Raw genomic sequence first — 22,969 nt, forward strand, 5'->3', positions numbered from 1 at the left:
AAGTTGTCTTTCTATGTGATGCTGGTCCAGATACGATTGTTGGTACTCCGTTGTATGTTCGTAGCCGTGGTGGACGCGGCGGACGTGGTGGACGTAGACTGAATGGCCATCGCAGGCTTTTCCCTGCAGTACATGGCCGCAGACTTTTCCCTTAGGGATGTTTGTGTGTGTATTGTAGATTTTGTATGTTCAGTTATGACTTTATTTTGCGGCTATGTATTTGGATATATCAGTCAGTTCTTTGATGTAGCTATTGCATGTTCAGACATGTGACTGCACTTTTGGATGTGATATTTTGAAGTACTCTGTCTTACAGAATTTTTCTTTTGGACATGGCGGATGTGGAGTACATGGCTGACGCAAGCTTTTCCCTATAGTACATGGCCGCAGTCTTTTCCCTTTAGGGATGTTTGTGTGTCTATTGTAGATTTTGTATGTTCAGTTATGACATTGTATGCGGATGTGTATTTGGACATATTAATGAGTTCTCTGATTTCACTTTCGGATGTAATATTTTAAAGTACTATGTCGTAGACATTTTTTTTGGTTAGAATATGTTGCTGGTTTCAGACATTTTAGCATCTTGAGACCCGGCAGAGCGGGTCGCTAGCCCATCGTAGACGGGTCAGGTTACTCGAAAAAGTTTCACACGAAAGTGTTAGGAGCTAAAATCATTATTGGTACCAATGCTGGTAATAGAACGTTTATTCGAAGGATAACATTCATTCCGACCAACCTTAAACTTCCATTCGACATGAGGAGATGACAAGAGCGCATGTGCAAGGTACATAGTTGCTTGACAACCACGTTAGTATAGTCACTCACTTTTAGAAAATTGCAAATCGTATGGGCTGGGGATCTCTGGAGAGCGCGCAACTGTTGTTGGATTTGCTTGAGCTGGAGAGCTACCTTGGGTAAGAATCGTATACATTGTTTGTTGCTTTATTTTTTTGTTAAAATAAAAGGTTTTTTTTCGATTATATGTGAGTGGGAAAACATGCTATTGTTTATCTTTTAGGACTGTTCCTGATTTAGGGTTTCTAATGAATCTCCACATCCACAATCCATATGGGATATTACGCTGTCCTAGATTGCCGGCTCAATAATTATAGTTCCCAATTTATTTTTCTGTGTGATGCTGGCCCATATACGAATGTTGGTACCCCGTTGTATTTTCATAACTGCGGTGGATGTGGCGAACGTCGCAGGCCTTTCCGTGTAACACATGGTCGTAGACTTTTCCCTTAGGAATGTTTGTGTGTCTGTTGTAGATTTTGTATGTTCAGTTATGACTTTATTTGCGGCTGTGTATTTGGATATATCAATCAGTTGTTTGATGTAGCTATTGCATGTTCATACATGTGATTGCACTTTTGGATGTGATATTTTTGAAGTACTCTGTCATAGATAAATTTTTTTTTGGACATGGCGGATGTGGAGCACATGGTCGGCGCAGGCTTTTTCCCTATAGTACATGGCCGCAGACTTTTTCCCTTTTAGGTGTCTATTTTAGATTTTATATGTTCAATTATGACTGTGTTTGCGGATGTGTATTTGGAAAGAGTTTCACAGAAAGTGTTAGAAGCTGAAAAACGGGTACCAATGCTGGTGATAGAACGTTTATTGGAAGGATAACATTCATTTCAACCAACCTTAAACTCCCATTCGACATGAGGAGATGGCAATTTCCTATCCGATTTGGCATTTTGCATGACAATCAATAAGCCACAGGGCCAAACATTGTTTGTTTTTGGGGCTGTACTTGGTGACACCGGTATTCAATCATGGCCAACTATACGTGGCATTTTCACATATCCGAGCATCAAACACTGTTACCTAAGGTTTTCATTTTGCAGAGTGCATCTAATGCTAGGGGCGAGGAGATGGATAATACTTCTACCACAAATGTTGTGTACAAGGAAGTTTTGCAATTGGCAACAGCAAGAGCCTAGGAGTATGACATTGCTCTTTCAAACCCTCTTGAGGCTTTCTTGGGTGGGAAATCTTCATTTCAGTAATCTTTGTATAGGTTTTTTTAAATATTTTGAAGTACTATGTCGTAGACTTTTTTTTTGGTTAGAATATGTTGCTGGTTTCAGACATTTTAGCATCTTGAGACCCGGCGGAGCGGGTCGCTAGCCCGTCGTAGACGGGTCAGGTTACTCGTGATATTTTAAAAAGAGTGGGCAAACTCCCGACTCGATGAGGTACCGCTCCTTCACCAGAGGTTTACTCCATGAGGTGCCGCTCCTTCACCAGAGGTTTGATTTGAACGCGAATGCGAGCAGCCAGCTCAGGTGGTACTGTGTGAGATACTTGAATGCGGGCAGCTAGGTCACGTGGGCGAACTCGGGACCGGGCTTACCGCTGGGCGAACTCGAGACCGGGCTTGCCACCCATGAAGTGCGCCAGCCGGTCCTTGACCATAGTTATGCTTTTCGTTTACATAATCGAGCATTCATGCACGGTGAAAGAAGCCACTAATTTGTTGCGAGGCTGTGAATTCAGAAATCTGACATAGAAAAACATACAAAATTTTGCGAGAGTTACATTGAAACATCAGATTTTGCGAGGCTTGTAAGTTCGGCTAGTAATCAGAAAGGTGAATGGTAGTCGTTTGATCCATAATTGTTGAAATCCGGCGACAGAGGGAGACGTGCAACCTGTGAATTCAGGAATCACAAAGGGCGAATGGTAGTATTGCAGTTGAAAATCTGTAAGGTGAATGGTAGTCGCTTGATATAATTGTTGAAATCCGACAGAGGGAGACGTGCAGCCTGGCAACCTGTGAATGCAGTAATCACAAAGGGCGACAGAGGGAGACGTGCAGCCTGTGAATTCAGGAATCACAACGGGCGAATGGTAGTATTGCAGTTGAAAATCTGACAGAGGGAGTTGCCAAACTATGAATTCAGGAGCCATTTTATGGAAACCTCACAGAGGGAGGCATGCATTTTGGTGAGATCCATCATCTCTGCATTCAGGAATCAGGACAATGAAAGCCAGGTTGTTGAAAGTTGCAGACTTGAAATCAGAGGACGGTGAACGGAGGTTGGAATTACTTGATCGCCGGTTGGTTATACTTACTGCCATGCTCACACGAGTTGTGCAAGACCAGACTGAATAATTTTTTTGCAATGGAACGGTTAAAGGTTGTCTGTTGATGGCGGGACGATGCTGGTGTTGTTCGCGACTCACGACGTATACACCGATCAATCACGTTGGCGGATGGAGATGCTGTTGGCGAGGACATGCAAGATGCATGACGCGCTTGAATTCTCCAATTTCAGATGAGGAACGGAGCATCATCGACGTTTGGATTCTGGAACACTTTTCTTATGCAATTTTGGACGTTCAACGCAGCTCTAGTTCCCTGGCTCGATCTTGCCAACTCGAAAGGCTCAGCGGCTGCTAAAATGAATGATTCTCTTGAATTCTCGTCTCTCGAATTTCAAACGGGGAAACGATCATTATCGAAGTTTGTGGGAGGAAAAGTTCTACGATTTCATCTTTCAATGCTTGTGAATGCTAATACTAATTGCGATCTCGCCAACTCCAAGGGCTCAGCGGCTGTTAAAATGAATTCCCGTCTGCTGGGAGAAATCTTCCGATTGTTTCTGAAATGATTAATGATCATATGTATTATCCAGTGTCCACGGTCCAACTATGTTGAGGTTCTGATAAATGGCGACGTCGATCCATGTCTGACTGCTGAGCCTTGAAGCACGAAAAATAGGGGTCAGATGATCAGAGAGGCAAAAGGCGGGGAAGATCAATTGAGGCAAGGAGCCAAGCACACAGCCGGCAGGAGATTCCGTCTGGCGCTCGAGGCCTATGATAAACAAGTGCATGCATCTCTGTGGACGATAAAGCTTGCTGCTGGGTTGAGGTTTTTCGGCTGCCGGGCGTCATAAACGGGTCCCAGTCCTAGATAGCAGGACGAATATGCCATCGGGGCAGCGTGCGGCCTTGTGATGAGATTCGGAGCTTTACAGTGAGCAATGACGCACTAGAATATTTGAGTGCCAGTTCTCGAAGGACGGAAGCCATGCACTGAATTTCTTGCGTTTCTTTTCTCGGAACAGGGATCTAAGGAGGTCGGGGACATCACGCTGCGGGTATCTGCGCAATTGTTTGATAGATGGAGCTCAGAGATGGAGAGACTTGCAAACTATCTTGAGAGATTGAAAGATCCGCTTCAACGTCGACGACACAAGACACACCCCAGCGATACACGCGGATTAGACTTCTGCCGAGTCCCCCAACATTGCCACAAAGAGAGGGAGACAGAGAGAGAGAGAGAGAGAGATCGGTTCCACGGCCTGGTGAGAGCTTGTGTGTCTTGCGAAAAAACAATACGCATACATCTGGAGAAACCAACAAGCATCGATGAGAACTCACAGCCATTGTTGAGAGCTAGGTGCTTCTTGCTTGGAAGCTGCAGTAAAGTCTATTGACTTCCAACCATGGTGTGTGACAGAAATCGTCGTGTGGGATTGACTCGAACAATACAAGAAGAAGAAGAAGAGGCGGGAGATAGATAGGGAGGGAGAGAGAGATAGAGAGGGATTATAGTTCGCTGAAGATCAGCAGGCTATGGCGATTTGAGCTTTTGCTTCCACAAGGATTTACATCTCAGCATCTTCCTTCCATCATCAGTTGTGAATCGATTATGGACGATATCGGCTGGATTTGCAGCGCCTGCACTCACCACAACGACGGCTCTCAACTTGAGTGTGCAATATGCAATACCCTCTGCTCCGGGTATCCATCACAGCTTTCCTCCTTGCAGCCGCCCCATAGCACCACGTTTTCTCCACGGAGTTTACCACTGCAAAGCCTTCTTTCTTTCTTCTCTGTCTGCAGCGTTCCCCGTCTGCTCGCAGGGGCATTCTCCGGTGCTCTCACCGGCATGTTCGCTATCGGTGAGTCATGTTTGCGTTTTCTTGCACTTCTCCGATTGCCTGCTCGATTTCACAGGCTTCTGTAATACATGGTTGTTTTTCATGCGATGCTATCTACCAGCTAAGAGACATTCAACATCAGCTTGCTCGCCTGCGAATATGGTGACCGAGCTAATAAGTCGATAATGAACGGCCTCTTTCCTGGGTGCTAGTTTTGTCAGTCTAGAGGCCTGTCACACGAGGCATAATTAGCGTCCTTGCTCATGTTTCACTTCACAATCGTATAATAAGCGAATAGTTCTGCATGTGAGGAACGTGTGTTCTTGAAGGTATGTTAAGCATACATTTCCAAAGAGCAGTGTTCGCTTTGTTGCCTGCGCTCATAGTGGCTGCAATGCCCTTTCGAGCTTTGCATATGAGCTCAAGTATTCTGTATGTATCTGTAGCAAGATATCTGTCTTGAGGTCCCCTTGTGTGCCCGACTGCTGATACTAAACTTGATCTGTTGTGTTTTTTAAGAGACATTTCTTGGTAATTTATGACACTAGTTTCTGGATCTTGATACCAGGACCATGGACCATCTGACTTCTGCTGTCATTAGTTGCTCTTGAAGGATATTAATTAGTTGCTCTTGAAGGATATTAGATCCCATGATGTGTTGTATTAACACTAATTCATGTCTTTTGGAGATTTTGTGGATAGTGGGTGCATTTACGGGCGCAGTAACTGGAGCTCTGGCTGGCCGGGCAACAGATAGTGGTTTGCTTCGAGGAGCCGGCTTAGGAGCAGTCGCTGGTGCAGTGTTGTCAGTTGAAGTGCTGGAAGCCTCTCGGGCCTATTGGTATACGGAGCAGTCTGGTTTGCGTTCATCATCATCAGTGGTCAGCCTTTGAACTTGATAGTACGCCGTGTGATAATTTTCAACTATAATCTTCCCTTAAAGAATGTGCTTGCAGAGAGTACATGCAGCTAATATTTGGGTCATGCTGACTTGCAGACGGACTTTATTGAGACTTTGTTGAATGGGAGGTTTGTTCAAGAACAGGTGGCTCCTTCCATGGCAACTGCACACAGATGGCAGGTCAGATCAATTAATTCTGCCTAATATTAATGATGTAATGTAGGATTGGTTTTATGCTTTCCAAGAGGTTTCAGTTCTGAATGACCTCCAGAGGAATTCAATACAATCATCTCTCTCTCTCTCTCTCTCTCTCTCTCTCTCTTTCACACACACACACACACTTTTTTTTTTCCGTAAAAGAAATTTGCATTAAGAAAGCATTCACAATCATAGCTGTCTCAGAGAGGGACAGCTACTACTCACAACTAAAAACAGCTCTCTCTCTCTCTCTCTCTCTCTCACACACACACACACACACACACAGAGTCCCCATTCCTCAGTCCCTCTGCATTTCCTTCTTCTATCCTCGCTCTCCTTTCCCCCTTCTAGGTCCCTTCTTCATTACATTGGTGTCAGAGCCCTTTCTTGGGCCTTCCTCTGTTCCAACTCTCTTCTTTTCTCTGGCTTCTTGCACATTCACCCACACAGCTCAATCCTCAACCTATCGACAACGAATAATTTGTGCACACAGTTAAGGCTGTCTGGGATGCAAACCTGTCAAAGCGTACGCTGTGCATCTTCCCATTGACATCTACATCAACTGTGCAGCTCATCGCTTAGCTCACGTCTCCTGCTCTAGCCATTGTTTGAGCCCATATTTCATCAATTTGCCTCATTCTCCTTGTCAACTTATGTTTAATACATGCAATTCTAGTTTCACAGTTTCCCAAGGATTTACCACAGAAAGCACTGCTGCGTGAATACAAAAGGCATACATTGATGGTGAGCTCACTGACAAGCTCTACGGTCCAGGTATGTGGAGCCTCTTGTCCTGCCACCTAAGCACACCATTTCCTTCCTGACTGGAAAACAGGTATCTATCTCAAGGAGGAATAGAGGCATGGTGTTGGACAGGTTTGATGACTTGGTTGAAGAGTATATGTTGAAGACTGGGAAGCCATGTGATTGGGAATACGTTTTTTGTACCTAGGTTGGCTCATGATTCGAACCTGAGTGGAGTTCACTCAGAGCTTATGTCTAGGGACAACTATGAGCAATTCGAGAGTTGTTGGGGTGATTGTGTTGGCCAGAACAGGTTGAAATCGACCCATGATAGTTGGTGCTTTGCATCTGCTGTGTTCCAAGCTTTAAAGATGAGCCAAGCTGTCCAGGGCTACTGATGATATACTTATGCATTTTTCATTTCACCCTGTGAAGGTTGTAGGTCATGTGGAACAACGTTTCTTGGCTTCAGATGGTATCTAGACCCTAACCCATACCATATTCCGTTGGGTTCATGGAGGCTTTGGCTCTATGGAGGTGTTCCTATTAAGCATTTGCAGTGGGATCTCGGGGAGTGGAAATGGATAGGTGTAGGGCATCGAGAGAAGACCCTCCCCTTCTTTCGATACAAGGTTAATAATGTCAGGTTGTTTCTGCTTAGCCTTAGAGGTTGGATGCCTAGCCGAGCCCCTCATTGTGAGTATTTTAAGATTTTTGCTGATTTGCATAAATCCTTTTGGAGGAAACTCTAGAAATCCCTCGGGAATAGAAAAATCACTCTTTTCTTGTAGCTTTCTATTCATGGAGGGATTGTAGTGAACTAGTGGAGATCCATGTTCGGAGCAGATTCTATATGTGCTCGTTGCCAGTCTTTTGAGGGGTCTCTTCAGCATTGTTTATGAGAGTGCAAATAGGCGAGGATCATTTGGATGGGGATTGCTAGATATCTTATTGAGCACCTATGTGCTCCCCTTTTTTCATGACCTAGGTCTCAATAGCTTGGCTCTCTCCTCTCGGGCCTTAGATGTTTTACGAGAGACATGACTTTTCCTAGGCTCTTTTGGTTGGATGACACTTGGTTAAGTCATGTTCTCTGGGTGACGTTCTTGCCTCTCCATGTCGTTGTATGCACTAGGTGTGGACACTTCATGGGAGATTCTGGCAAGCATATCAGCATGAAACATTTGAAGGTCCAGATGCACAGAGGCTTTGTATCTTTCCCAAATCAACCTTGCACACACATTGGCTAGTGTGCGGACAGATACGGTACAGCCTTGGTGGCCATGTGTGGGAGCATGCAACTAGAAGGACCATTCTCTTTAAGGATCGGAGCAACTCCTCGTTCTTCTCCCAGTTCCCCACAAGGTTGAGGTGGCGCTTTCAGCCCCAACCTTGGATTTTCTCTAGCTCTCTTATAGGAGTTTAATTTTTTCCTATTAGGATATTTGTTTTCTCATGCCTCACATGATGTACTTTTCCTTTGATTTTTGCTCTCAAAGTTTCATTCATACTTAATAGAAGTCTTTTCTTTGGAAAAGATAAAAACAGAGATTCATAACCATTGTCATGATACTCAGTCAAAGTGGGAGGAAAACCTTCCATTAGTGCAAGCCATTCTCGATGATACACATTTATCAAGTATTGGTCACACACCTTATGAGACCGCATTTGGCAAGTGATTATCATCCCTCTTAACTCGGATGGTTTCTTTGTCTCTTGAAGCCAACAAAACCATAGAGACCAGGGCTGAGATCACCTAGTCAGTTAAGGACTGGCTAGCCAAGGCTCAAGAAGCATACACACGCCAGGTGAATAAGTCTCGTAAAGATGTCACTTTCAAAGAAGGAGACTGAATCTATTTACGTATCATCAAGCAGTTTTGGACCATTTCCTATCATCCAAAAGATCAATGATGTCTCCATGAAGTTGTGGTTACCAGACAGTTGGACCATGCATAACATCTGTCATGTCTTGTGGCTATATTGGACCAACACTCAGCAATGTGCCGGATGAGTCACAATTCGAGGTTGATGAAGCTGAAGTCATCTATCCAAAACAGATTCTCCTCCACAAGCGGAAGCATGGGTCAAGACGACGCGGTCAGAAATTTACACGAAGTTCCGCAATCGAGGTACCTATGAGGCGATTTGGTTAGACGAAGGATTCTTCCAGGAGTTTCCCTAGATTGTGGTGGACTACTTGGAGGCAATGGGGAATGTCATATGCATCCCTGTACTAGGATGCATTGTGACACACTGGACTCATCATCAAGTGCATTATGTACAGCAGTAGTTCCTAAATTAGGCTATTTTTGTCATATCCTGTTGTTTAATTGTGAGCCCTAGTCCGGGGACGAGTCAGGCATGAGCTACGTAGGTCAAAGGTCAGCCCTTAGGTCAGTCATTGTTTACTTGTACCTACTAGAGAATGCAGTAGGTCAGTCCTTGTTTAGACTAGGTCTTAGCCTGGGTTAGGAGCCCCCTAGGGCAAGCCTTAGGGCTGCCAGATAGGCTGAATTGGGCAGCCTTTTATAGGCAGACCTGGCCACCTAGGGTCAGCCAGTAGGGGTGACAACAAGGTCAGGCCTAACAGACCAGCCAACCAGGTCGGGCTTAACAGACCAGCCAACCAGGTCGGCCAACCGACCTGCCTTGTCGGCCTATCTGGCTGGCCGACCATTGCAAACCCTATATAAAGGGCTCTTTGCCCCTCATGTCACCATTCAGTTCCTGGTCTTCTGCCCTGTAGTTCCAGCCTACCTCCACGCCCAGAACCGGCCCCCCCTTGCAGCGAATCAGTCCCTTTGCCTTGCCACCTGGAGCAGATCACAGCAGAAAGGCACCTTGGACAGCAGCATTTCGGGGCAGATCCAGACCTGTTTCAGGAGCTCTCTCTCTCAGTTTTCTCAGCGCATTCTCTCACAGTTTTTGTTCTCAGTTCATCTCTCCCACTCATGCAGACACCTCCATGACCATGAGCTTAGCCTTGCAGAGTTATCTATATTGATGGTGTGGACACCATTCAGTTCCTGGTCTTCTGCCCTGTAGTTCCAGCCTGCCTCCATGCCCAGAACCGGCCCCCCCTTGCAGCGAATCAGTCCCTTTGCCTCGCCACCTGGAGCAGATCACAGCAGAAAGGCACCTTGGACAGCAGCATTTCGGGGCAGACCTGTTTCAGGAGCTCGCTCTCTCAGTTTTCTCAGCGCATTCTCTCACAGTTTTTGTTCTCAGTTCATCTCTCCCACTCATGCAGACACCTCCATGACCATGGGCTTAGCCTTGCAGAGTTATCTACATTGATGGTGTGGACAGCATTGAGGTCTCGATCATTGGTTGGAGCTGCCTCTGAGGTTGTTAGATCTTGTCTAGTTTTAGTGTCTCTTCAGAATCACATACTTTGCTCTCTAGAAGAGTGTTCGCAGTTGTATTTCAGTTCTCCAAGATTAAAGCCAAGTCTCCTACATATTATGGGAAGGGTCCCTCGGTGACTACAAGGACCCGATCAATTGCCAGCTAGTTATATCTCTCTCTCTACTTCTCTCTCTCCCCCTTACCCCTCTGTGGTGTACATTGAAGACAACTCGCTAAAGGTTTAAAGGCGGTCTTGTTGTGATTACACGATCATTAACTGTTGCATGTTACATGTGCTCTTGAAACTTCAACATAATTTGGGAGCCTTAACTTTCTACACATGCATATGTTTCCTTTTGCCAGCTCAAGAATATACATGAATTGGATACATTGACTATCTGGATAAGTTTCACATGTATATTCCTATTCTTTTATTTCATTTGAAGCAAGATATATGGCAAATCCTTGACGAAGTACATATCAAGAATATTATACATAGGTGACCTTTTTGCTTGCACTACAGTAGAGGATACTTTTGAGCTCAAGCAACATCTGCGTTCTCACATTGTGGCTGCTTAAATGCCTTAAGGACTGCACCTTGAGATTACGAATGAACAATTCGAGAAGGGGAAGCTAAAGAGAGAGCAATTAATAATTGATTTTTTTCCCACAATTGATTTATAAGGGTGAACCAAAGGAGCATGCAATTCAAATTGGACTAAACAAAACATGAAGGCATTTCTTTAGTAACAAGTTCTTAAGTATAACAGCGTTTAAGCTCAAGGTTTGGAGGTATGATAACTTACTGGTGCCACAGCATTGGAATCATTCTTACCAGGGCCCAGGATTATTAATTGAATCTGTGCTTTGATCATTTTAATTCATTGGAATACAATGATATGCTTCTGTTTGTATCAGCTAATTCTATGTCCAGTGAAGGGGTTATAGAGGGTTATTGTCGTCTGGCAGGTCAACATAGCTGAGATGAGCTACGGACAATTATATGAAATCTTTGCACCTGGGGAAGGTGGGGCTAAAGGTGCTTCTGAGGCTCATCTTGAAAGGCTGCCATGGCACACTGTCACAAAGGAGAATCGGAGGGATTGTACTGGAGAGTCCATCTGTTGTACCATCTGCTTACAGGTGGATAACTTAGGTTTCTTAATTCAATGTGAACTATGATTTTCCTACAACCTTTGATCTTCCCCTTGTATCATCATATGGTGCGCTGCTTATCTGAATCAAATCAACGCTGTTATTTTTTGTCATGGCTCCTGTGCATATTAATGAAATATAAATAATTGTTACCACAAGGTACTTCTAGAATGGTTGCATGGCCACAAATTTAATTGTATATTGTCAATGCTGAGGATGATATGGGCTACATGTTTTTTGCCAGTCTGTTTAGTAGCCTTATCTGTTGATCATTTTCAAGTTTGATTAGCTATTAGAACAAATGTTACCATATCAATTATGTCACTTTGGTAAGCTTATCTTCTGATTATTGTCAAACCAAAATCATAAGTGTTTCTTTTAGAATCCTAGAGCTATTAGTTTTGCATCTGCATTTTTGGATTTAGCATCCTTTTAAATGCTTGGGGACAATGCGTGGGAAGAAGAGATTTAAACCAATAACACTGTGCAGGAGTGCTGGTGATTCTGAGCTTGCTAAGGCATTATTTATCCGTCTAAAAGTCTTGTTTCCTTTAATGACAGGAATTGCTGCAAGGAGAAACTGCAAGAAGTTTGCCACCTTGCCATCATATATTTCATATGTCTTGTGTAGACAAGTGGCTTCAGAGGCATGGCTCTTGCCCTGTATGCAGACGAGATATTTAAGGTATTCCTCCTCACCAAGGCAGTGTGTTGAAACTTGATATTGTACATATTCTGGTTTCCTGGAGGCATGTTATTGGTTGAGCTGAGCTATGCTTCTTGATTTTTGACCCATTGTACTTAAGGTCAGTTATATACAAGCTTTTAGAACATAAATTGGAAAAAAAAGAAGCTAGTATTAAGTTATACGCAATTACAACTTTGCATAAGAAAGAGAACTTAATATTCTGTCTCTTGTGATGCATGCCTGATATACAAAAGGATTTTGTGCTTACTATTCATTTCTCGAGATTGAGAAAACAGCCATCATCTTTTCATTAAAGTATTTTGGTTTCCCACATTTTATAATGGTCAAGATGGAACGCAAATGTTTGTGTTCAGTGAATTGACTGTAGTCTTACCTGCTAGTAGGTTTGTTTTGGAGTCTGTTTAATGCACAGATTCAGCAAATGTCACCCTTTTTGTACAAACATAGACTATTGGCTTGACTATAGTTGTGATACCTATATGTAATCTAGAATCCGTTGTATATAAGCTATTAGAAGTAAGCCTGAACAAACGGAGCAATGAATGTTTAACGATGGAATCTTTTTATTTGAAAAATGAACTTGCTGATGCACGCCTGGTATGGTAGGCATTCTCATTTTAATATTATTTCAAGATATTGAAAATGCTAAATCTACCATAGGATTAGAGGTTGATATATACGATAAACGTGAACAACCTGAATATAGTGGTTTACACATTATAAAAATGCCTCACATTGACTCTCTGATTTGGCAAAATATGGAGTCATTTCTTCCCAATTCCATAGATTTTCCCGCCTTTGTACAACTAAGGAGTCTTTTATCACTCATTGTAGTAATTTGATCACTTTACTATTACACGAGGTATAATCCAAGAAAAACAATGAAAAAAGTTCGCACATTCTTAGATATGAAGTCTTTTATCTATGCTGTTTCTGCCTTAGGTTTGTTTAGAATGATTGAACATAAGCTGAAAACAAAAAGCGGGGAGCTGAATAGCCCGTTTTTCTTTTAGTTTCAAAAGAGAGTTTGTTTGAGTATACTTGTGCTTTCTAAGTTAGAAATGTATTTTTGCCTCTTTGCAGAAACGAGACATAAGTGTAAAGTGCCATTTAACTTTTTATGTTTTAAATAAGAGAGAGAGAGAGAGAGAGAGAGAGAGAGAGAGAGTTTTTTGGAAGTTTTTGTTTCTTGACTTGCTTGTTTATTTTTGCTTAAGTCACCTGCTTCGTTTCTTCTTTATTTCTTGTTTTCATTCTCTTTTGTTTATTTGACGTATTTTAGTAAGCACTGGGTTTGCCCAAGAGACTCCGCGGGTCTTTAGAAACCCAGTATAGTTGCTTATGCTTGGGCACTGATGACGACATAAGTGTTGCTTTGCTTGCTAAGTATGTCTTCCTTTTGCTTTTCATAAAGGTTTTCGTTTACCTCTTTTTTCGTCTCTTTCATTTTCTCTTTTATTTTCTTTGTAGATTTTTGATCTTTAGAACAATAAAATTTCTAAATTTGTATGATTGGACTTATTCTAGTCTTACAAAGGTATATTGAAAATGCTAAATGTCAAGCTCTCAATTTTCACAAAAGGAGATTGGGCTGTTGCATTATATTAACAAGGCTAAGTGGGAAGTTGAAGGTCAAGGATTTTTTGTGAATTGAATGTGGCTTTTATTGCTAGAAGGTTTGCTTCAACTTGAATTCTATGCGGAAGTTGAAGATCAAGGATTTTTTGTGAATTGAATGTGGCTTTTATTGCTAGAAGGTTTGCTTCAACTTGAATTCTATGCATAGCTCCAAGAGATGTTATTCTTGGCAGCTTGGAAGTGTTCACTCTCTTTAATCAATGAGGACTGTCTACTTGGTTTAACTTTTGACAATCTACATTATGTTTGATATAGTACATCCCCACAGGGGAAAAATGTTGCTGCAATTTCTGCAAGGTGATCAGCCTTGGGTTCTTATGATTAATGTCTGATAGTGTACATCTATGAATCAGTATAAGTAGTCAAATCTTCAGAGCTTCTATGTGTATACTAATGAATCATGGATCTTTTTATTAAAAAAGGAAATTATCACACATTGCTCAAGTATCGAATCATAGAGTAACCTGCCTCATTGTAGATTAAACAATTCACTAAGGATTTTCAATGTAATGAACGCTGAGAATCAAGCTGGAAGGCATGTTGGCTAGGGAAAGAAAGAAAGAAAGGTTTGTCATGTCTACCAATAGCCAAGAGGCCATAGACCAAAAGGCAAATACATTTGGTGACCAATAAACAAACTTGTCACTGTTGAATCCACCCTTCACCTCCAAAGTGCCGACAAAAACTCAGTACGAAGACCTTTGTATAAATGGATGCTTAAATATGTGTGGGTATTTGGATTTGTATGTGTGAGAGAATATGGTTATACTATGGTCTATAACCACTGTTGGGATCTAATGACATTGGTGGGATGGCATAGTCACTAATCCCTTCTATGTGTGATGGACTTTATGGTTTCCAAACTTATGAGTGACTATCATGAGATTAAAACTGTGTTATGTGTAGAAGTTTGGGCATGTTCTTGGATTCATCTAGGACTAAAAGCATTAAAAAACAATGCCATGCTTTGAAAATTAGACCTTAAGAAGCACTCCACATCACATTATTACTAGTCAATTGAGTGTTTGTTTCATTGGTTGGTGCATCTATTGACATTTGAGTTAAGAACAACTTAGAAAGAGGCAAGTTCATTTGGGTCCAAGATTTAATATGGATGTCTTCATAGAAGGTATACTTATATATTAACATAAAGTCAAGAACAACTTAGAAAGAGGTAAGTTCATTTGGGTCCAACATTTCAACATGGATGTTTTCATGGAAGGTATACTTATATATTAACATAAAGAACTAGCAAAAGTCTATCAAGCTAAACTTTTTTGTTTTACAACATTGGCAAAATATAGAGTGGTTTTATATATTTTTCCTCAAATTTTAAATGAAAAGATGTGGATCTCGGCAAAATTTTGAAACTTTTAGCATACGAGTTTAAAATCTTGGCAAATGTGTTTAACTTTTATTTTCAAACTAAAAGTTTTATTCTTAATGAAACTCACATGAAAAAATCATCCATGCATTTCAATATTTGCTTTGGTAATTTATTAAAGAATTATATCTAGTCTTTACAAATGCATGGATTATCATTCTTATTGTCATCAGTGTTGATTGATATTTTGAAATCCCCAATTAATAACACTATTGGACATTGGGGTGTTCATCTTTTCACATGTATGCAAACGTCCTTATTAATGGTAATATAGTTGTGCACTTGAATGTGATATATGCTTAGTCAATGGCTCTTTTCCATTCTTTAGTTTTAAATAATTATGTTTAAAACCCTTCGTGTTGAGTTAGTGAGTCTAATTCCCAAATCTTGTTAATCTTTTGCCATTCGGCATTAAGTCTTGAGATTGTAATCTTAAATATTGTCACATGAAGCATCTAGTTATTGAAGTCTTAGTACAATGAAACATTAATTATCTTGAATGTATAAATAAATATTATCACTATTCAAAGCGAATACGACCTTGTCAAACAAGTTGGAATTCCTCTCCTTTCAAAAAACATTAGGAGGTTAAGGGATTACCAAACTTGGAGAAATGAGTGAATAAATGTAATGACCAATAAAACAAGTGGGGGAAGAGATGACAAAACACTAGATTTCAAGGGCTTATGTAGGTAATTGTGTGTTATCATAAGGATTGCAAAGGATGAAACAATCCCTTTATGAAATGATTGCTAACATGTTATTGATGTCATAGAGCATCAATTACTCATATGCTCCAACAACAATAAGAGGATGAAAGCTAGAAATATGATGTACTTGAAAAAATGTACATTAATAAATAGGAAAATGTAGCCCATTGTAATAAAGAAACACATATAAGATCACCCAAGTATCAACTCCATCACTCAAAGAAATATACATTATTAACATGGTGGGGGGCCTATACCCACATAACTAGGTGTTTGTATGTTCTCAATGTACTATTATTATACTATCATAATATGGATACCATGTGTTAGAAGCCTATGATGTCAAGATGCCTCTAAATAATTTCAATATTCACACATGTATATTAAAGTGAATAATTTTTTTTTCCTTGGCATGACATTTCAAATATGGAATCTCAAAGAAATCTCAAGTCTCTAAGAAATGCATCTTGAAATATTCTATTTAAGAGACCCTACAAGAAGTTTCCCAAAGCATTCTAGAAAAAGATCTACACATGTTGATGAGGTTTACGAAGTCATCCTTCAATTTGAAGGCAATAGAGGTTTATTTTTCTGCCATTCCTAGAGCTTGAATTTTGGATGGATGCCAATGTATCCGTTTCACAATTCATTAGCCAGATGCTTCCTTTGAGCAAAAGATTAAACTTCAACATTACCTTTCCCTACTAGGTTCTCTAAGTGAGGACAAGAGGGCAATCATCAAGTTGTGCAATACATCAATTTTTAACTTTTCCTCTAAGTTGGAGTACTTTTAAGGGTATAGGTGGAAGTGAAGAGCTAAGTTACCAAGTGAGTCACTTAGCAAGGTTGGAGCATTCTCTAAGAAACAACTTTTGTTTCAATTATTTCTTTTCATTTCTTTTTGCTTTCCAAAAATAGTATTTTGATCCATTCTACATGCAAACCTACCACAAGGCATTGCTCCTACACTAGCTTTAAAAATAGTATCTATATGCAAATTTTAAAAAATAACGACCAAAATTTTCATTGAGAGTCAAATTTTAAAGGTAACTCTGTATAGCAACGTCAACATGATGTTATGAAACAATCTAGAGAGAATTTATACATGAGCGATACTAGACACAAACAATGACAATGTCTCTAATGAGTATTAGAAGATGTACAACTATTGTTAGCTGTGCTCTCCCTCCTTCCCTTCATTTCTTCCCCCCTTTTTTCTTTGCCTTCTATCTGCCCTTCTCTCTTGCATTTTTTGCCCGCCGTTTTGTGACCTGGACCTGAGCACCCTAGCAGAGTTTCTTGTGTTCCTAGAGCTCGATCTGCTATTTCCCAGCTCACACCTATTCTTAGAGGCGGATTCTTATCGCATTTTTTTTTTTAGACTACCCAAGCTATTATAACTTGATCAAGGCTCTCTTAGTCACTTTCCAGCTCTTTTGTGGCCTGCCACTTAACAAGTGGAAGCCTAAGTAATGATGGCCCTGCTTGAAGAAGAGAAATTAGTTTGTAGGATTTTTTAGAAATTCCAGATTCCACAAGTCCTCTTCTTCCACTATCTATTTCTTGCTATTTGCACCCTTTCTTTTTCTCCACCTTTCTCTCTCTCTCTCCTCTTCTTCTTCTGTCGCCTAGCTTCCAAGTTCCAATTCGTGCGCACTATCTCTGGCAAGCCCACTAAAGTTACTTCACCTTGTTTAGCCTTTGTCAACCCCCTCGTGTTTGACTTTGTAGCCGAAGCTCTTCTCTAGTCGTTTTTTACTTTGCAACCATTCTTTGAAGCTCCAAACTACTATTTTCAACTTGTGGGTGGCCTTTTGCTAGTTTGTGGAAAGTCCTAGGCACTTTTGGAAATTTTTCGTGCCGTTATTTTGCTTGAGAGCAGTCCTCTATGTAGCTATGGGTTCTTTTTTGCTTGTCGTGCATTTATCTCTTTGCTGTGAGCTTTTTTGCCACATGCTTGGCCCACCATGGGCATGCCCAAGGTGCATGGATTGGCAAGATTGCTCGACCATTGCCCGCGATGCATTGAATGGAGCTTGGGTGGGTTTGTGCGGCCATAGTGTGTAAACGCCCTTAGTAAATCTTAAAGGAGAATAAGCACTTGTCACCCACATGTCATCATTAATGGCTGAAACAAAAGCGTAAGAGCGCCTCCCCACGTTTAGGCTAGTGGGGATGGTGGGCAGCTCCATGGCCAAAGATCACTCAGCATTTTTGCATCCCTGTATTGAAATGCCAGGGCTTGCAGAGTAAATGCCAGGGCTCAGCTCTATCACCATTTGTCAGAAACATATCTGTTGCTTTTTCATTCGCAAATAGGTTTCAGCAACTCAATGCTGAGCCAGAATGTTGAAAAACTAGAACTCTAATCTGGCGTTGGAATGCTGGACTAGTAGAGATATCAGTCCATGGGAACAGTGCATTTCGTTCTTGCTGCTGCTCACTTCGAGCTGCTAGCCCTTGTGGGGAAGCACTCTAAAGAAGCAAAGCTGAAAGCAAGGAAAACAAATGAGAAAGCCACTCTCATCATTGTAATGGCTAAACCAAAAATGTAGAGCAAGAAAGCCGAAGCAGATACTTGGCTTGGTGAGCTTAGGGTCCGAAGGAACAATTGAATAGAGCTACTATTCCTTTCTTTAGTTTGGAGTGTTCTTACTTGTACCCAAGTTCTTGGGTTGGTTTTTCTTCTTCAATTGTCACGGCATGTCTTGTTTGTTCTTTCTAAAGAAAGAATATTAGTGGTGACCCTTGGTCTAGCAAGAGGCTCACATGGCAGCACCCACTAGATCCCAAACCATTAAGGTTCTTCTTTCAGCAGAAGATAAGCAACAGGTGAAGAATGTAGTCTAGTCACTTTAAGAATAGAGCTTTGGTGGGTAGAATTGTTGGGCTCACCAAGTGTAGGAGTTGATTCATCCAAGTTTAGCACAAGCGACCACATTCAAGCTATTTACAAGAGAGGCATATTGCTTCTCTAGCTGAGTCACCCTAGCCCTAGTGGAGCAAAGCCACATTTTCCTTGGCTTGCATCTTGTTTCCTTCATCCCTTGGCACTACGGTTTCATAGTTCATCATGTGCCATGTTTCTCGATGAAGCTTCGCTTTTTGGGGCTCTAGAAGGAGTACCGACCCATCCTTCCTTCCATCGGGGGATGTTTTGGCACTATTAGAGTCCTCACTGACTACATCAACCTCAGTTGTAGTAGTAGATGATGAGGCACCCCATCCCCTTGTGACTGTGAAGGACCCTGTGACTCTTTCGGAGGAGATTCTCTTCCAAACTCTTAATGGAGGGACCTCTACTAGAGGATTGAGGTTTTGGATTCCAAGACGTGTGCTCATTACGTGTTTCTCAGTGAAGCTCCACTTTTTAGGACTCTCGAAGGAGTACCATCCAATCCTTCCTTCCATTTAGGGAAGCTTTGGTACTGTGTTAGAGTCCCCACCGACTACAACAGCCTCAATTGTGGGGTACCTAGTCTCTAGGTGATTGTAAAGGACCTTACGACTCAGATTCTCCTCGAGACTCTTAATGGGGGAGAGCTCCACCAGACGATTGAGGTTTCAGTGCTTCCAAGACATGCCTTCATAACAAGTAGATGGGTCATTTAGCACGAGCCTATTCTAGGAGCTAGGATCAGGCTTCTCTTCCTTCCCAAGCACAGTAGGGGCAATGAAGGGAGGTTTGGGTAAACAAAACCTAGCACCCATCTAGTCAGTAACAGGAGTCCCTTACTCCCTATGTGGAGCCTTCACCGGCTGCAGATCTAAGCAGTAATTCACCCAGTGGCTTAGGGAGAGCAGATAGATGGATCTCACTAGTGAAGAAATATTTCATATTGGAAAGAGAATATCGCATTTGTTGAACGTTCTAGCACTACTTTTGGGTCACATCAAACAACAAGAATTAGTGTCATTAACCTATGAGAGAGAGAGATCTTAAGAGAGGGATAGTGTAGAAACGAGCAAGGGAGGGACCCTATGCGATATAATGACAGAAGGATTGGAAGCCTATGAGTGAGAGAGAAAAGGCATGCGAGACAACGAGAGAGTTTGGAGATGTCGAGAGAGACTACACACACACACACACACACTTTTTTTTAGTGGAAACACACACACACACACACAAACTACTAGAGGGACATCGAGTAATAAAAACTCCTCGTTGTGTGGGGGAACATTTGATTGGAGATCAAAGAGTCCTTGATGTGCAGGGAAGGATCCCTCATTTTACAAAATACTACTATACTATTTAGTACTAAATGGCTTCTTAGAAGTCCGTCATTTTTTTCCAAAAAGAGTAATTTTTACATACACTGTAGCATGCTTTCACCCCTAGACTACTTAGATTCCCTAGTATCATGCCTTTTGGGCATGTCGCCTTTAATTTGTTCAGAAGAGGAGCTTTTGGACATAACGTTTGCAGATGACTAGATTTTATTTCTAGAGGGCACTATGGAGAGCTTGGAAGGAGTCCAAGAGAGCCCTAGAGACCTACGCATAGGGAGGACTTGGTACTACTGACCCTGAGATGCAAAGTAGAGCACTTCTAGTGGTACGAGGTCTCACTCCAGGCTCTGAACCATGGAAGCTCCTACTTCACCAAGGGTTTCTTAGGATACCCCTTGCATAGCTATACGATAGATGGATGTTTTCATAGGCTCCCCTCACCACCACTAAGGAACCCCCTTCATAAGGAGCCTCCACAAGGTTTGGAAGTAGTTATCTCATGAACTCATATTGGCTAGTCTCACATGCTTAAAGGAGATAGATGCACACGTAGCACCCAAAGGAGATAGCCAATCCCACATGCTCAGAGGAGGTCGCCTCTACAAGGTTGCCTCACGAGCTCATATGGTTAAATCCCACATGCTTAGAGGGGATTAAGAGATATCTTCCACCAGGACATTAGGGATCAGGAGGGAATCATGCTTGGGCAGAGGATGCACATTGGTTGAGCTTAAAGGGATAGTGGACTAGCAAGGACTTTTGGAACTTGGTCGTGGAGGCAAAGTCACAGGTGCAAGCACTCTCTCATTTGAGAAGAACAGGAAGTTGAATGGTAGAGATCAATACAGTGATTGACAAGGCATGGTGGGAGGGATTGTGTAGTGCTTTAACCCGTTATCACTGGTATGAATAGTTTTTGAGGATCAGGGTACCACTCAAGACCTAGTTCTTGTGACACTCCCTTGGCTTTTACTGGTGCAAACTTTACCAAGTGGGGCATGAGGGACTCCTACAGCTTATTAAGGCTCCAGAGATACTTCAGTGGTAGAGGGTTAGGGTTTAGGGTTATGTTCTAGAGCTACTTGATTGGAAGAGCGTTAGGGTTGTAGGCCCCTTGGGCAAGTACTGGACCATTGACAATCCTAACAGGGTAGGAGGGAGCTAGCACCTTTGTGAGTCGTCCCCCTCCAGGGGAGTGGTTTTGGATCATTCAAGTAGGGCACTCGGATGGAGTGGAAGAGGTCCCCTTTTTCTTGTACACAACTTGCATAGGGCGGCAGCTTCATTTAGAGGTGGCAGCCAGGTCTCCCCCTTCATAGTGTGCTGCTGGCTTAAGCAGGATGTCACCTTGGAGGTTATTACTTGTTTTTCATGACATCTTTGGACTAGTGAAAGACCCCAGAAGCTATGATATGTATTTTTGATGGTGGTGCAAGGAGGCTTGCCCATTGGCCTGAGGCTAGAGTAGATGAAGGTAGATGCTACCATTTTGTGGATAGCATTTTGGATATGATCCCACATTGTCTCTGGTCTGCCTAGTAGTACAATGGATTTGGATGAAAGGCCTCTAGATTATAGCCAACATGTAGAAAAAAAAGAGAGACTTTAGTTTGGGGGGATGGCTACATAGACGACATAGGGGTGTCCTGCTTTCTCCATTGATCCATCCTCTCTAGACTACAATATTCAAGGATAGCAAGGATTCAGGATAGATGCACATGATACAATGCCCCCTTCTTGACCTTTCCCTAGGATAGTGTTTAGAAGATGGTGTCCAACATCACTGCTTGGAACATCTGCGTTCCTGCTATAGTTTTGTGATGGGGGAGGATTAGATTCCCCCAGCAACCTCTCTTGTCACCATTTGGTAGGATATTATCTATAACCTACTCACCATCTAGGAGCGCAAAATGCAACCATCAAGAGGCACGCATGTTTCTACAAGGCTTGGCCTATAGATATCTTTTGTTTATTATTGAAAGAGCTATTTTATGGTTGAATAGACCTCCATACTAGATGTTAGCCCCTATTCCAGAGAATCTCTAGGCAGTGAGTTAGCTTCTCTAGAAACAGGCTAGTTTCTTAAATAGCCACCTTTGTTTCTCCTTTCCATTGATCATTGCCTATGAGATTGCTAATTTGTATGGTTGTCTTTTTAAGCATTAATAGAACTTCTTTTTGCAGGAAAAAAAGAGAGATGGGTATATATAAATACATATATATATATATATATATATATATATACATACATACATACATATATATATATATATATATATATAGAGAGAGAGAGAGAGAGAGAGAGAGACTATTTAGTGTAGGTGATTCTCCCCATTGAGCACACGTGTGATTTTACTACCCACATTAATATTTAGTGCTTTTGATGATTCTATAGGCTTTATCCCATGTGTGTTGGTGGATTTAGAAATGGCTCCACTTGTACTACCACTTGCTTTGGGAACCTATCTTTACAATTTTGCGTCAATAAGTCCTTGATCTCTCTCAATTGATTCTTTAATCATCATTGTAACATCATGAATCTTGGCTATAGTTTGCAACTATATGCCCAATATATAGGCACAAGTTACAACCAAGTGTGACATCATATGTGAGCTCAAGAGAGCATCTCTAGATCCATAATTATCTCTCAATCACACACCACACTCCTAGATTCACTCATTCACACCTAATTGAGACATCATCAGGCACACCTACACACACCATGTGTTCGCACACTCATAACCATAGACCTTAGGACCCTAGGTATGATCCCTTTACATCAATTTGTCCTTCATTCCCCCCACAAATTGATGACCTCATCCCTCAGCAGTAGTACATGGGATGCTCCATGGCTTGCCCACCATCATGTGGCAACACACATGGCCCCAACTTGTGACTCACTCCTAGGATTCTTGGTTTACAATTGGGAGATAGACAATGACTATGCATGGGAATACCTTAGATCTAGCAAGGTAAAACATAAGACTAACAATCATTTAAGGGGGACATCCCAAGGCGGAGAACCCTTATTGACCACACACACAAA

The 22,969-nt window shown here is 41.8% G+C and overlaps 1 protein-coding gene and 1 pseudogene across 1 annotated transcript; both read left to right on the forward strand.

Moving 5' to 3' along the window:
* The first annotated feature begins 3,990 nt into the window (after positions 1-3,990).
* Positions 3,991-12,398, forward strand: LOC147882126 (NEP1-interacting protein-like 2). Its single transcript, XM_087401635.1, has 5 exons — positions 3,991-4,925; positions 5,607-5,785; positions 5,902-5,985; positions 11,067-11,240; positions 11,814-12,398. The coding sequence occupies exons 1-5, from the start codon at positions 4,673-4,675 to the stop codon at positions 11,934-11,936; spliced, it is 813 nt and encodes a 270-aa protein (XP_087257761.1). The 5' UTR covers positions 3,991-4,672; the 3' UTR covers positions 11,937-12,398.
* A 115-nt stretch (positions 12,399-12,513) lies between these two features.
* LOC147882127 (GDSL esterase/lipase At4g28780 pseudogene) overlaps positions 12,514-22,969 on the forward strand; it is a 29,096-nt pseudogene continuing 18,640 nt past the window's right edge.

Source organism: Dipteris shenzhenensis, chromosome 30, assembly GCF_047967505.1.
Source record: "Dipteris shenzhenensis isolate YYH24624 ecotype China chromosome 30, Dip_SZ_1.0, whole genome shotgun sequence".
NCBI classification, from domain to species: Eukaryota; Viridiplantae; Streptophyta; class Polypodiopsida; order Gleicheniales; family Dipteridaceae; genus Dipteris; species Dipteris shenzhenensis.

Excerpts from the sequence above, each read along its gene's own strand:
- LOC147882126 (XM_087401635.1), top strand. The coding sequence starts at position 4,673 with ATGGACGATATCGGCTGGATTTGCAGCGCCTGCACTCACCACAACGAC. Across the intron at positions 4,926-5,606 it reads CACCGGCATGTTCGCTATCG|TGGGTGCATTTACGGGCGCA; the intron begins GTGAGTCATGTT and ends TTTTGTGGATAG. Across the intron at positions 5,786-5,901 it reads TGCGTTCATCATCATCAGTG|ACGGACTTTATTGAGACTTT; the intron begins GTCAGCCTTTGA and ends GCTGACTTGCAG.